This window comes from Bemisia tabaci, chromosome 1 (assembly GCF_918797505.1).
Source record: "Bemisia tabaci chromosome 1, PGI_BMITA_v3".
Lineage (NCBI taxonomy): Eukaryota > Metazoa > Arthropoda > Insecta > Hemiptera > Aleyrodidae > Bemisia > Bemisia tabaci.
In genome coordinates this window covers 68,825,303-68,841,300 of record NC_092793.1, presented here as the reverse complement: position 1 = coordinate 68,841,300, position 15,998 = coordinate 68,825,303, and the positions used below count along the sequence as shown (strand labels likewise).

Below are 15,998 nucleotides of genomic sequence, written 5' to 3'. Positions count from 1 at the left end.
TTATAGTTTACATTTTATGCCATTTTATGTTGACATCTGAATGATCCAATCAAGACAAATCAGGAAATCAACTGCAGCCATTTTTTTCGCCGATTTGATGAGTTATGTAATGCATCTCACCATCATCTGCTTCCAAGCCTGGAGAGGTCATGAAAACCAGTCCGAAGCTTAGGTTTATGGCCACAGCAGCAAGCAAGTGTAATGCCATCTAGTGAGAAAATTATCCAAACAGCTCCACTAAAGCCGTGGAAAGGCAGTGTTTCAACAAACAAACTACGGTTCTGACGGATTTGCAACCCCTTTAACTAATAACTGTGTCAGAATTTTTTAAGAAGGAAGTTAACTTTTATATTTTTTTTATAGTAACCTACATATTATTAATGTCTTTTCTCTTTGTTGTTTTGTTTTAGGTTGCAACCAATGTTCACGTCAAGCAGCAGCTCCCGTTGAAGCTCGCATCAAAACTGGGTGGGTCATCTGATAGTCCCTAATATTTTTGGATTTAAAAATAATTTACCGAAAGACGAATTCCTTAGCATAGTTTGAAATTTGAGCTGGATGTGAAACATTTTGAAACAATGTATTTTCTCTTTTTGTTTCCCTCAAGAATCTCATCATCTGCTCAGAAAAATTATTGAATATTTTCCATAACCAGAAATAATATAAATTGTAACTTCTACTGGTTTATAATTTCTTCTCACTTTTTTGGGTTTGAATTCCTCGAGAGACTTTCTTTTCTTTTAAGAGGAGAGTATGATAAAATATTGATCACAACACAGAATTTCTACAAAGAAATTCTGAAGTTAGTCAAGGTGATCAGTCCAGTTGAAAACATCAAATAATATATCTCTTGTGGAATGTAAGCCTGTATTTTTGTCCTATGCATTATTTGTTTTCTTTTTAATCAGAGCTCCTAAAAAGGAAACTGTCCATAAAACGAAGAGAATTGGTGCCGGCTAAAAAACGTTATTATTTGATCTAATGTTATCCATGACCTCCTGAGGATAACATGCATTTATATGAAACGTGTCAATTTGAGAAAAGTTGGCCTGAAGAGTGATTTCTGTAGGATTTATTCTTGTTTGCCAAAGGGGCTGTGGCATTCCTGCTGTATCAGATCCCCAGATGAGCCTACGTGCAGAAGTTTTTGATGGTCTGCCGCCTCTGTTATCATCTAGTTGGCGTAGAAAGAAGAGCTCTCCTTGATGCCTAATCTGGCTTTGCACTTTTTTGCTGCATAATGTGCTTAAAAAAGCTACAAATTGACATTTTTATTCTTTTGTTCCCCTCAAAATTGGTAAGGGGTTGGTATGCTTGATTTTCAAAGTCTGTCAAGCTTAGGAGGTCGTTAAGGAAATTGTATAAAATAATAACAAAATTTAGCTGGCGTGGAATCTTTTCTCTTCTTTGTGGTCTCATTCCTACAGTTATTTTGGATATTTATTTTGTGAAAGAACGACAGTGCTGCCTGTGAAAGCTCAACTCATTACTCGTTTGAAGTGGAAATTGAGCTCTTTAAGAAGATCCAAAACCTTTTGAAAGCAGGAACTTCAGTAATAATTTGAGTTGTTTGCTCACTCTTAGAATTTTCAGAATATGAGTGTCCTTAAATATTTGAATCTCATCGGAATTTTGTTTAAGCATGAACAAAAACAAACAGCTACGACAGTACAGTTATTCACTTGTGATTTCCTTAGTCATGATTCTGAACTTAACCAAGCGTGGGATGTTTCAGAGTCAAATATGGGTACAAATCATGACAAGCGACCTAAACTAAAGGACTCTAAACTTTTTGACCCACCCAAAACTAAAGTACCCTCAGCACCAGGTGGTCATCAGAGACTTGGCTCAGAAAGTTTGAGCCCCCCAGACCACGCGCCTACCCATTCTAGGACTGGCTCTAGCCCTGCACTCATGCAAAATGTTGAGGTACAGAAAATCTACTGATAGTATCTATGTAATTTTTTAATTTCCAACCTTAGGAGACTAAAATTAATTTGGAACTTATCAGCAAGAGAATGAAGCCCGGTGCTATGTAATGGACCAAAAGGATAAGGGAAAAAATTCATTAGGAAAGCTCACATTAGCATCTCAGGTGCATTTCACACAGCATGGTCCATGACTCCCTTACAATGCCGAATGAAGGAGTCTACGAGAAATACTAATTAGTTAAATTACCCCAGGGCTTTTCCAGGACCTCCAAAAGAATTTTTAAGGACTTTCACAAAATTTTCGAGATTTTGAAGCATGTCCAAAAATTGGAACTTCCCATTTCCCATTCTTTTTAATGTTGCTGATCTAAAAAGTTCGAAAAATTTCAATTTAAAGTTTCAGTAAAACTTTATCCAGATTTTTGTAAGTTAAAAAAATAGAGATTACAAAACTGCCTATTTTGAATGCTTTAAAATTTGACCTAAAATTTGGCCCATAGGAAATGTCATTATTTTATATATATAATTCTAGATAACTCTTTCTAACCCTTATGCGTTTTCTGAAAACTTACTCTTTGCCATCTCTGGGTAAAATGGCAGATCGGCTTCAAATTGTGAATTTTTTGGCTTTTTAATGCATGTTTGGCTGCATTTCTGCCTTGCTCATTATCGCCAATTGTGACAATTCTCTTCCTCCCCATAATAAGAGGAGGAGTTTCACTCTCTTTTCATTTTCTTTGTTGCTCTAACGTTTCTTTTTCTTCATTTCTTCCTATTATTTTTCTAGACACATTTCAATTACATTTAAAGCAAGCAATTTGTGGAAGCAGCCTAGTCTCTGATGCCCTATCTCGGAAGCAATAAGTTCAACTGTATCCTGCGCAGTTATATTTACTGTCCTCCCACAATGGTTTAAACTTCCTTTTGCAGGAGAAACTGAATGGATGACAAATCCCAGTCACCCACAAAGAAATCCTGTTTTTCATTCTTGTTTTCAATCGATTTTTATTGTTTAAGTCTGCATTTATTACCGTACAAAATGTTTATTTTTGTAAATTATTTATCAAATAGAAGGAGGTGTCGAAGGATAGACGAAAATTTTAAATGTCCTACTAAATCGTTTCAGGATTGTTTGTTCAATCAGAAATCTGTATTATCAAAGCTTATTTAACTAAGCGAGTACGATGAATAAAGCCATTCCATGTGATTGTGATACATTTTAAATAACTACTCTGGTAATGTTCTTCATGTTGGTGGAAATTGACTTTTTTTTATCATTAGGTTTTTCTAATTCTTTTCCCCTTTTCCTTTTATTGAGAGACTGCAGTAGTTGATTTCGTAGTTGATAATGGAGTATCAGTATCATGGATGTTTTAATCAACATTTTTTCTCTATTAGAATTCCTAGATCTCTTTTTTCTATCTCTCAAAACTGAAGCTTTGACTCTATTTTAAAAAGTTGTGGTTAGTACATAACAGGATTATTTTAATTGAGTTTTTGGAAGTTGATGACACGGATAAAGCAAATTTTTGCATTCAAAAGTGAGCAACATTATTTAATGATTTTGTACCTTGAAGGTAGAAGAGAGTTGGAGTTAATTCTTTGCCTTGAGCCTGAGTTAGTGGCTACGTCACAGTATTATATTGCAGTTTCGATAATTCAAATGTAAACAGACACCCAACGTTTTCATATTCAGGCCATAGTAGGAAAATTTGGACAGGTGTTCCTTGCAATCAGAAATTTTTGTGTACGATGCGTCGATAATTGCTTTGCTTCGAGTCAATGAAAAACTTAATGAATTTATACAATTATTTTGCACAGAATTTTAATCGGAAATTATGTTTTTTTTTGTTTTTTTTTTTTTTTTTGAGCCATTGAAAATTATTGCTAATCGATTTGTCAAATATCGCAAGAATTACACAGCCCTTAAATCAGTCTGTTAGTAGCATCAGCTTGGTTTTTCTTACTAGTTGCACTAGTTCAGTTTTATATACCTTTGTCCCAACACCTGATGGCAATTTATTTTATCATTTGCAAAAATTGGACCCTCCTCCAAAGTGTGAACTTAACTATATTGTAAGAGAATAACAAAATTTTAGAATATTACACTTTCTTGTTTCAAGGAGGAGCCTTCTTTCATCCTAATTCTATGAAGGCAGCTTGAAATAAGAAAGTGTATTCTTTATGACAGTGAGTATTTGTGTCAAGTCTTTCAAACTTTTGAATTTCTCTGCAAAGTATTTTTAGCGGCAGATTGTTCCTCTGCTTTTGTGCTCTTTCCAAGGAGTTTTCATACAATACCAATGGCAGATTAATGTAAGTCAGTATTATTTTAATGGGCGCTTACGTCTTTATTCCATTTTGTTTCAATTTTAATTTAAGATTAAATTTTTTCCCCCTCCTACCTTGTTCCTAATAAAATCGATAATTCCATCACGAAAAATATTGTCAGAAAAAGTTTTGCATCACTAAAATTTAGTCACTATATTTTGATTCATGATCTATAAGGTGCATAGATCGAACAAGTGTTTCACTTTTTTTCAAAATAAGGAGAGCAGTTTACGAGCTCATTGTAATCCCAGTACTATTTGAGGTCAACAAAAATTACTGATTTTAAAGCAGCAAGACAAATATGAAATTTTATTTGAAATATTTCAAATTTTGCCTTTTTCCTAATTATTTTTTTTGGGGGTTGAATATTCTCACAGTAATTTTCGTGTAACACTTTTAAACCATGAATATTCTAATCAAGAAGAATCAAAGTTGTTGTCAATTACTTAAGTTTTGAAAAAAGCGTTCATCTTTTCTTTAATGTAGGTTGATCAGGAAAGTGGTCAGAATTAAAATTTTCCGTCAATTATCTTACGGTATAAGGGTGATTGACCATTGCTCATTGATATGAAATAAAAACTTCTTGTTTCCAACACTTATAAATTTTATGTATAATAGAGTACTTCAGTTTTTGATTATTAAAGAGTAAATTATATGCTAGTGAACATCACATGTGGTCATCAGTGGTGGATTTCAATGCAGCTAATAAATTTTTAACTGTTAAAAAATTATCTTGAATTTTTGTTTTTTAAAAGAAAGATTGAGGAGAAAAAGATGACCGCATGTAAGGAACACATAGTTTTGGAAGTCGCTCTCTTAACTTATTGATCTAAATTTGTTTTTTAAGCCAATACTCAATGGCCACCTGATTGAAAAATTTCCATAATTACCTACCTATTGAATCAGAATCATCTTATGCATTCGTTCAGAATGTCAGTTCCCCTCTTTAAGATGGGCACGCAATTATTGACTTTTTTTTTTTTTTTTAAATGGAGTTTGGACTGATAGGTTTGTTGTAGTCAAATCAGCATTGAATTTGACACCAATGTGATTGAAATCCTTGGTGACTTAGCACACAAAGGAAAAAAATTAATCAATAGATTTGCTCTAGGCAATGATTCCTGGAACAGAATCACTTGAAATGATCCAGAAAATTTTTGTGAAATGAAGGCTATTGAATTTTCAAGGCTCATTGACAGGTTCCTCAGGTAAATGGACTACAGTAATTTTGCTCGAAAGTGATTCGGTTTTACTATCCCAAATTTCTTTATGATTTTTCATTACAACCTTCTTGCAACCTAGGGTCATAGCTAATTCATTTTTGTAATCTCTCTATTTTGTTGTAAATACTAGTTTCATATTTCGTTTTTCCAAGAGATAAAATGAACTGAATGCCCTTTTGACTACAACAAGTCTAATTGTCAAGCTATCTCTCTTATGTTCAAACGATTTTTTATCATGTAAAGTCCCCGCATTTGAACCCCAAATCATGTAGCCAGAAGTAGGTCTCTAAAAATTTCTGTGACAATTGTTGACTTTTTTAGTTGAGAAAAGATTAATCCTTTTCCAGCAATATTTAGCAAGTAGGTATTTGTACCTATATCAACCATGTTAAACGAATGAATTTGGAAACTAACAATTAAAAATAACCAAACACTTGTGAACAAGAAATGTAGCATTTAAATTGAGCTGTTAGCTCTCCAGTTCCTTGTTATTGTTCTCCTGTTTGGATTCATTGATTTTAATAGAAATTGTTCAGCATTTAATTTATTTTATTGGAGGTAGTTTTTAAAAAGGTTGTACGTAATTGCTTGTACGTGAAATGCAATTATGCTGTGCTTTCGGATTCTGAAAAGACAGTGCTCTAAATTTGTTACTTTCAAGTTGTTATTTATATGTATAAAGTCGAGTATTTAAAAATTATTTTTTATCTGTATCATTTAAAATAAATAAAGACAATGTTTATCTTATTTTATTTAAAAGTTCACGAATTTCAATTTTTTCCATCGACCTTTCTTACGCTCATGTTTAATTTAAGCCAAGTCACAAATTCATAAAAAAAAAAAAAAAAAAAAAAACCGGAGGCAAGTTTCCATAGTTTGAACCGTAATGATGAGCTCGCACTTTCAAGCTTTTTTCACGCAGCACATTTCATTTAATGGTCTATTGACTAGTCTTTTGAAAGAGTACCATGTTTCTTTGCAAGTAATTAAACATTTCTAGAAGTTGAGAGGATCAAACTGGATGGGCATGATTGAGGAAATGTTTGCAGAAATTAGTAACATGAATAAACATTTATTAAAACAAAAAAGAAGAGTACATAGTAAAGAAGGTTACAATGACACCTTAACACTATACATGTAACAGCTTATACATAACATGTGTTAAAAAACCTAAGACTCCCATTAATCTGCCCTACCCTAAGGGACTTCTCATCACAAAGCACCTTAAGATTAAAAAAAAACCCTAAGACCTTTCCATAAAAGGCTGACAACAGTCAGTAAGTTAATTTCGATTAAATGCTTTAAATTTTTTCAAAGAATGACTTTCATCAATGACGAGGACAAGATCCTAATAAAATGTACCTTGTAATTTGGCAACAAATTTTTCAAGAAGGAGCCCCTTCAAAAAAATCATTTTTAAGATACGATACTAGAATTCATCCAAGAAAACAAACAAAATTTTAAAATCTAATGTTACCAGATAAAATAATTCTCTTGCTCTTACTTCTGTGATATATGAAGAAACTGACCACTCCAAACTTTGATTGGATATTACGGAAAATACTCAAACTAAAAGAAGGCAGGAGAAGGGCGCAAAATCATATCAAAGATATAGATAAATCACAAATACAATACGACAAACAGAGAATAAGAGCGTATGAGATCAATCTGCTATCACTAGCCAAACTTCCTTGCTGTTCAGAGACATATTTTGACATCATGTACATGAGATCCATCATACAACTGCGATAAAGTGTATGCAAGTGAATTTCGACGATAGAAGTCATTTCTAACAATGGCGCACTTTCTTTTGGTTCATGCACCAACCTCATTGTACTACTTGTAGAGAATTCTTTTTCCTAACTCCTGATGAGCAGACCTTGAACTTCCATCAAACTGATGTCTCCTCTTTTCTGAAGCTTTATCTCTTCAACGCCAAATACCCAAGTAGCGCAGTGCAATAAGAATATTGAACTAATTTTGCAATTTGATTCAATAAAATTGAAGTTTATTTTTTATGAAATTGCAATATATTTACATCATTCGGTCAAAGAATGCCGATTTTGAACGATCAATAAAATGAGCTCCATGTCGTATGTGTGAGAAAGGTGTGCAATTAGTAGCAGGGACAAAAATTAGAACTTATTTCAATTTAATTGAAATAAGGTTCGATAGGAGGAGCCTCTTCAGTCAGTGAATTGACAACACACAACACTCTAACACAATAGCAATAATTTTACCATGCGATGAAGTTTTACATCAAACCTCCCCTTAAAAAACTTCAAATTACGGACATGAATGTTAACTCCTCTGTAATCAAAATCTTTAATGAGTTACTGTTCCCTCTCTGTAGAGTAAATAATTGATCCTCAACTCAAAACTGTATACCTAAGCCTAGTTTTGATGTCTGTTAATTAATTTTTATGTGATCGCTACTGATTGCTTGATTATTGTGCTGAAGTATTATATGTATTTTAACGACCTGCATTTTGACTTGCACAATAACACTGGGTGAAAGATGGCTCATGTGCAAAAAGTGAAAATGAAAAAAAAAAAAAAAAAAAAATTACAATTTATTGCAACCTGTGCTACTTGGGTGCATCACACATACCTAGAGAAAGTTATGTGATAGGAAACATTTTCTGTTGAAGTTCATCACACAGATTGGAGATTTTATGTCTCATTTGAACATCTGTTTAAAAAACTGAACATCAAAAGGAGATAGTTTTCTAAAAGTTATTTGAGCTTGAAAACACTTAAGCTTATTTTTTAAGTAAAATTCAAGTTTTGGCGCGAGCTCAGAGAGAGATGACTTTGACAATCAAATAGCATATCTTAATTAGCATTATCTAGAGCTCAGCTTGTATTCGCCACTCGTTTGCAAGATTCATAAATTGGAAACTTTTTGACCAACAGTTTGGCTTTCATAAGAGGCTTGTGAAATAAGTTCACCTCTCTCTTCACACAAAAAGATTCACTAAAAATATTTTGAAACGCAAAAAAAATTAGTGCTGTTCCAGAAAATAATTCCTTTAACTTAAAATTGTTCACTCAAAGGTATGAGAGTTTGCCTACAACTAGATTCAGTCTATAAAATAAATAGAGATGATCATCCATTCTTTTTCATTTCCAGTTCTGATAATACAACTACAAAATGAGCTTTTAAAATTGTAGGAATCGGGTTTAGTGTGAGAATGTGCCCAGTATTAAAGCTCATAAGAAATATTGTTTTTCTTTACTGCATAGGATAATTGCTAGACAGACACAAGGTCTGCTAAGCGAAACCTGCTTGAAAAAGAACGGACAAGAACTCTTTTAACGCTGATAGCAGATCCCTAAGTTCACTTAATGGTCAGATAAAATGGTTTTTCCTTTGCTTAATTTCAAAATATGCTGGTTTTAATTGCGATTCAAGCCTATTGATAAAAGGGTGTGCTAAAAACTGGTGGTATGATGTGCTGCATATGTACATACCTAATGATATCTGCCTAAAGGACAAACAGTTGAAGGTTGTACCAGAGTAAAAATAATGAAATATTCTGGATTAATTTCAGTAATAAAGAAAGAAAAATGTTCTAAGAACTTGAAGGATTCTTTTTTGGATCCATGAATTCAAAAATCATGAACATTGATTTAGGTCCAAACTAAAACTTCCATCTAGATATGGGTTGTCTCTTCCCAGAATCTTTTCTCAAAAAGTTTATTCCTTTCTCGTGTGATCAAAATCAATACCTACTGCCTACTTTTTCCTGCTCCTGAAAATGGAAGCTAGCTCTGTGATTGGACAGCATTCTCTTTTTTAATACCAGACTTGCAAGAATTTAACAAGGGATTTGATTTTGATAGTACTGGATCATGTCATAAGCTCTAGTTCTGAAGTTAAGGAAAGAGTTCCGAACGACTGATAACATAAAGGCAGCTGCCTCTTTATCGGAGGCTTGTGGAGCGAATCTAGCTCGAAGCAACTTGATGGTTTGACCTCGAAAACAGGGGAGTCCAGTATCCAGCATCAAGGATACTAGTGATATAATGGTTTCTTGGTACGGCCTGATTGCAAGGAAAGCATGAACACACAGTTCCATAAACCACCGGAAGGGTTCAGCCTCCATTTTGCCACCCATGATCATCACCATTTCATCAGTCAGTTTGATATCCGGCTCAAAACCTAAATTGCCTCCAGGAGACGATTCAAACATGAAACCAAAATCAATGTGAATGATGTGACCACTAGTGTCCAACATGATATTACCATTGTGACGATCCTTGATCTGCAGAAGGAATCCTATGACACTGTATGCAGCCATTGAGCGGATGAAGTTTCGCCTAGCATTCTGGAATTCTTTGGTGGTCTCATCTCCATACATTTTCAGAAAATATTCATACATTCCAATATCAGTTTGTCTTCCCAGCTGATCTCTTGATTTTGCATCAGGGACACACTCAATAACGCCGCATCCAGGAGCGGTGGCAACAACACGGTAAGGAAATAAGAACAGATCAAGGCCCACTTGCTGGAAAATGCGTTTAAAAATTCCAATCACTTGCAACGCTAACATATCTTGTCGGACATCATCTCCAACTTTGAATATGGCTGCCTGCCAAGTCTCGTTACCTTGAAATGAGATTTTTCTCCGGGAAACTTCCATCTCTTTCTCCTCCTGCTCTTGCTTTTCTTCATCAGGTGTAGAGATGGAAAGGGCCATGGCCTCTAGTTCAACAATGCCGCAGCGGCGTACTCTGAACCGTGCCAAAAATGGCGCTTTGGCAGCACTTTGCATGGGTGTTCCGCTTTTATAATCAATATCTAAAACTACAGCTTCTGGGTTTGAAGGTAAATAGCAGCCTGGCTGAACTTTCACTTTACTCAAACATTCTAAACAAGCTCTTTTCCTCTCAGGCCCTTTGGGATATGGTCGAATCAACCCAGAAATTTCAGTAATTTGATCAAAGAAGCTGAATTCTCTTTCATAGAAATCTTTCGCTGGTCCAGACAATGAGTCGGTAATTGCATTAATTAAACTGTCAAGTGTGTCGTAAAGAGTAAGATCTTTCAGCTGCATTTCTTCATCAAGATACATGTTGGTTTTCATGTTCCAAATCAGCTGATGCCCAACAACTGGGGAACGCTTTGCAATGGATTTTATAAACTCTATGATATAACCCATGGTATCATGCCGCAGGGTTTGAACTAGTTGGGGAATGTAAAATAGAACTGCATCTGGCGGGTAGCTGGAGAGAACTCTAACAGCATATTGAGCTGTGATCGGATGTGGAGGATACTGCCGTGAGAAATACGATAAGGCTTGGACAGGAGAAACGTGAGCCCAGGTTAGCATGTGCGTTAACTCAGGGGCATCGTTCAACAACATTTCAGTGGTTACTAAATACTGTAATGCATGCGGAATGTGACACACAGCAGTTGGATTTAATCTAACTAGCCTTGAAACTTCTTTGATGATACTTTCAGAATTCTTGAGCCTTGCTGGTAAAAATACCGCTAATGATGGGCTAATATCCCATGCAAGCCGGGTAACTTCTCTTAAAGTTTTATCTGAGACAGGTTTATTCTTCCATGTGGCAATGACATCTTCTCCTTGAATACTAATCTCTGATCTACAAAGAGGATTGAGCCACGTTAAGAGAAATTCTATTTGCACAGCGACAAGATCTAAAATTAAGTTACGTTTTTTAATGTAGTCTTTGACAAACAATTCATTGTTTCTACTCCTAATTTTGCCTCTTATTCCGGACTTTTTACCCAAAGTAGATGACGAAGAGGAAAATGGTACAGTATTAATCCAACCTTGATTGCTTCCAGAACCCCCACCTCCGACAGAGCTTGCTCGCAGCTTATCAAGAGACGTTATTGTTAACTGCGGGTTGTAAATAGGTGGGGATTGTAGCTCAGCTGCCTCTTCAATAGTGCTCGCAAAGAGGTATTTTTTGTCTGAATGCATCGTTTGAAAGAATTTTATCATGACTGCGATATCCTCTCGTAGCTCACTCCCTTTCTTTACAGGACACTGCACTTGACTGCAATAAAAGTTCAGAGCAGTGCAATAGATTCGTTCACGCAAAACATTTTTGCTGAGAGAGCGAGGCAAAAAGTCACCTTGAAGTAAGGACAGTCCACAGTGAAGAAATCGGAAATAAACTCCAATTGCTGAGATGTGAGTGCTGAGAAGGCTATTGGAATAAGAAACTGACATGGGTAAGGATCGGTGGAACATATTAGCCAGCATTTCTACCTTTTCTTGGCTGCAATACTTAGCAGTTTCCACTAACTCTGAGATAAACTTTACCCAAATATCATGTGGTTTTACAAATGGAGGCCTTGGTTCCAACGTGACATTCTCGGAGACAGCGAGTGGACTCTCTTCCTCCTCATGAACAGAGAACATTCCCAATCTTTTATCAACAGTGTACTGCCAAGCAGCAAACATTTCTTGTAAAAACTGCAAATCGATGTCTTGACGAGCAGTAATTAGCCACTGCCAACATTCAACTGCAGAAGTTACAGAGGGTTCTGTGAAAAATTCTACCTGAGACCATGCAACAACATTCAATAGTTTTCTTGGTGGTTTTGGAGTGTTTATTAGTAGCGCAGTGGCTGACCATAGGGCTTTGCGATAAGCACTGGAGGAGTTGTCTTTACAAGCAGTCCAAACATTATTAACGATTGAATCAATTACATCATCAAGTTTACTTCCAGCTAGGATTCCGGCTATTTGTCCAGCAAAGTGGCTTCTCATGTGCAACGATGAAATAAAGCGAGAGGAGTCTGTCTTAACACAAGTTGGTCGCCTGCTAAGTGTGTCTGTCGAAAGAGCCATTGACTGCAAATTGAGTCCTTCAAACTGAAGGACACTTTCCGTTGCTAGAGCTAAGCCTGAATGATGCCACAGACCAGAGCTCGAGATGTGACTAAGGTAGTCTTGGAGGTGAGACCGTGTGGCTTGAGGTGCCCATTTCATTGCTTCTTGAACAATGCCAAGGCAACGAGCGGCAAAATCTTTTACAATACCTTCTCTAGCATCTAATGTGTCCATTAAAGGAATGTTGTACGGTGTAGAGGGCACTTGCAAGGTGGGCATTTCTTCATTAGCATCAAGTTCTAAGGAATATGACAAAACTTGAAGGATATCCAACATGCTCCAAAGGACATGACAGTTCCACAGCAAATGCGGGAATCTATCAACTAGACCAGACAACCATCTATCAGCCACTCGACGAATTTGTTTGTGTGTGTGATTGAAACTTACAAGGAGGAACTGTGCATGACTCTCAAGTTCATTCTCCCGATTGATGTCTTTGGGCTTGGCTGACATTGCGTCCATAAAGAGAGAGAATACTCTGTCACCGATACAACAGACACACTGCCACATTCCTGATTTATCTTTCTGGATTGCATAGTCAACTAAATACTCAAAAATTATCAGCAGACTTGGCTCAGGTGAATGTTTCACTCGGAGCGTTTCAAGCCAGTAGACTGATAAAAGATATGTACACTGGGCAAAAGATAGTTTATTGACACATGCAACAACATCAGGCGGTGGCAATTCCAACAGCTGGACAATTTGCGCTCTCAATTCGTTCAATTCATTTGCTGATACACTATCATTTCTAACCGCTGCAGTGTATTGTAATTCTCTAAGTTCAGACCTGGATGAGGTTTGTGAGACTAGATATGGAGACTTGGTCGCAATTTCTTTGACACCATCATACCACTCACTAGGCCATAATCCTGACTCGCTTGTAAAGCCCATGATGACACTGTACAACCAAAAGTCTCTAAATAATTTGAGAAGGCGAGGCTTCGGCTGTCTAATGATTGGGAGTCTTCGCATTAAAATTGCTATAACCGGAATCAACATACCAAGATTCCCGGCACTACTAGAAGCTTTGTTGGCGGCGGGAGCTTTCTCTGACGCTCTTTTGCCTTCTAAGCCCAGCTGAACAAACAACTCCAATAAACGTACGAGTAGTTCATTCATTTCTTGCTCACCTTCAATGTTTGTTGCGATGTTGGCCAAGGCATTGATGACTGCTCCGGAGACGTGTCTGTACTGATTTCCGCGATCTTTGCTGTAAGCTGCATTACTGGACTCAACGGTGATCATCACGAACATTCTCATGATTTCCTCATAGATGTTTGGCTCACACTTTGCTATGATCATACATCCCAACTGATCAACGACTTGAATGTCTACTTGAGGAGGAACTGGAACTCTACAAAATCTCTGTTGGAAAAATTGTAAAACAGTATCAGTGGTTTTTGAGGTATCTTTGAGATTAATTGCTATGTGGCCGAGCATGACAATGGAATTGGACTGGATCAGAGTGGTGTCATTTTCATTGATTTTGGCTGTGAAAAGTCTATTAGACAGTGATGCAACTAAGGCTGGAATACAACTTTCGTCAATAGAGTGTGCAGCTCTCAATGCCACACATAAGTTATCAATTGCTGCATCTCGTAAATGCTCAAAGTAGGATTCAATGTGAGAGGAACCAGAGTTTTTAATAGATACTATCAACGATGAGTTGTTGGATAAAGTGTTTTTATCTAGGTGCAGTTTATACAGTCTTGATAAAATAGGGGAAGGGGCAACAAGGAAGTCACGTAAGCAATGAATAGAGGTGTTAGCAATGTTCGGAAATTTTTCGGCTAATTTCCCAAGCCCCTCTAAACAAACAATAAGTAAAGGCATATGAGCAAGAACCAGTTTGACATCATAATTTTTACTAATTTTTTCCATGAGATGACCACAAACACTATCAGCTCCTGTTTCATCTCCTATTGCCCAGACCAGTAAGTCTACGCAGGCTGCGTTCGCCATGACATTTACTTTGAATTTATTAACTGTGCCATAGTTAGTTTCACGGTCTTCTCTTTCAGCAGCATCGTGATTTGATGCTTGTAATTCAGTTTGACCACTTAAAAATAAACCTTTAACAAAGTCCTGAACATCTTTAATGAATGGCTGAGGTAACTTACTCTGATGTTTGAGGAACTCACGAAGAACTGTTACCATCACCAGATTCAGAGTTTCACTAAAACTACGATAAGTAAATGCATACGAGGATTTACATGAATACACTTCTAAGGCAATACTATCTAGAGACAAAAGAAGTTCAGAGGTTAACAAAGTTTTTGCAATGCCTAAAATTGTTTTCAGATCATTAACAGTGAATAAATAAACTTGCGGAGGAATTTTAGATTTATATTCAAGGTTTTCTTGATTACTCAGATGCAAAAATTGATTGAAATTTGTTCCAAACTTGGTGAATAAAAATATTTCAGCATAAAAGTGATCAAATTCTGAATGTGAACAATTCTGATACAAAGGACCATTTGAACGCTTGGTATCATTTGGCTTGCCATTAACTTCTGTGGTAAAAGTATCTTTGGCAATAGTTATAATAAAACTCCTTGATAAGGAACGTGGAATGATAGAGCGAAAATTGGAAAAACTATTCTTTTTCAGCAGATTAGAGTCGGCCATGGAGGTAGTTGTTACCACTTTTGGAGGCTCTGGGCGGGGAAATAGCCGGCACAGTAGTGGTGGGCTAATGGTTGGGTAGCAGCCTAAAGACCTTATGATACCAATTAAACAAGGGACGGTTGCTCTGCAAAGAGAAATCTTTGTGGCTTCATTGTTAGGATCTTTACTGCTTGTTTGAATCATTGATATCAAGCGATTAATACATTTTAGCTGAGCCTCTATAATTTCTTGGTGAAAGTCTTTTCGTTTCCATGCAATATCACACAGCAACGTGCTGAGAATGAAAGAAAAGCGCTCTGAGATGGGTGCATTTTTACCGTGAGAGCAGTTATCATCGTCAGTCCAAACAGCACGACTTAAGCCATCAAAGAGTTTCAGCAAATACGATAATATTTTCTCAGAATGCTGCAAGTCCGACTCAAGAAAATAAATTCCAAGAGCCGTAATTGCGTCCTGCGCTCGTTGATCCAAGCGGAATACATTTTGAGTGGTTTCTTGTGGGCACAATGAAAAGAGCGTGTTGATTTGTTCCCATTTTGAATTCTTCACCGCTGCTAGAGACCTGGCAAGATGAAGAACAGTTTTCCGAAAAAAGCACTTATCTTCAACCACCATTATGATGGTGATGGTAGGTCCTGCTTGAAATATTTAAATGGAAATTAACTGGAATAATAGTACATCTTTGAACAGTGAAAGGGGATCAAAGATAAAATCAGATCCCCGAAACATTTCATCATTGGAAGTTAAAAAAGTCTAGAACCTGCGGTTACTTTCCACTATTCACGACACTTGAAACTTGTTTTGATAAAACATGTAATTGTTAGTGTAAAAATGGTACATTATCAACAAAACAGTCGCATAAAATTAGAAAATTGTTCATCCCTGGACATGGACAACTTGAATAATCCAAAACCAAAACTAACCTCAAAGTTACGCCATCGATTTATTTACATTTGAAGGCCGTCAAGGAGTGGGAAGGGCAGGGGGGATGTGCCGATAAGAGGGGAGGA

General features: G+C 36.3%; 2 protein-coding genes across 8 annotated transcripts in view; one reads left to right on the top strand and one right to left on the bottom strand.

Annotated features, from left to right (window-relative positions):
* Window positions 1–6,244, top strand: part of cyst (rho guanine nucleotide exchange factor 18 cysts) — a 139,001-nt gene extending 132,757 nt beyond the window's left edge. For all 7 annotated transcript variants that reach the window (XM_019043258.2, XM_019043262.2, XM_019043257.2 and 4 more), the window contains 3 exons: window positions 411–468; window positions 1,736–1,929; window positions 2,719–6,244. In XM_019043258.2, coding sequence (XP_018898803.2) covers window positions 411–468; window positions 1,736–1,929; window positions 2,719–2,739 — 273 coding nt within the window. In that variant the 3' untranslated portion in view covers window positions 2,740–6,244. The remainder of the gene's footprint in view (window positions 1–410; window positions 469–1,735; window positions 1,930–2,718) is intronic.
* Window positions 6,245–6,537: 293 nt separating this feature from the next.
* Window positions 6,538–15,903, bottom strand: Pi4KIIIalpha (phosphatidylinositol 4-kinase III alpha). Its single transcript, XM_019043234.2, has one exon. It carries the CDS (start codon window positions 15,601–15,603, stop codon window positions 9,307–9,309), a length of 6,297 nt encoding a protein of 2,098 aa, XP_018898779.1. The 5' UTR covers window positions 15,604–15,903; the 3' UTR covers window positions 6,538–9,306.
* Window positions 15,904–15,998: the final 95 nt, after the last annotated feature.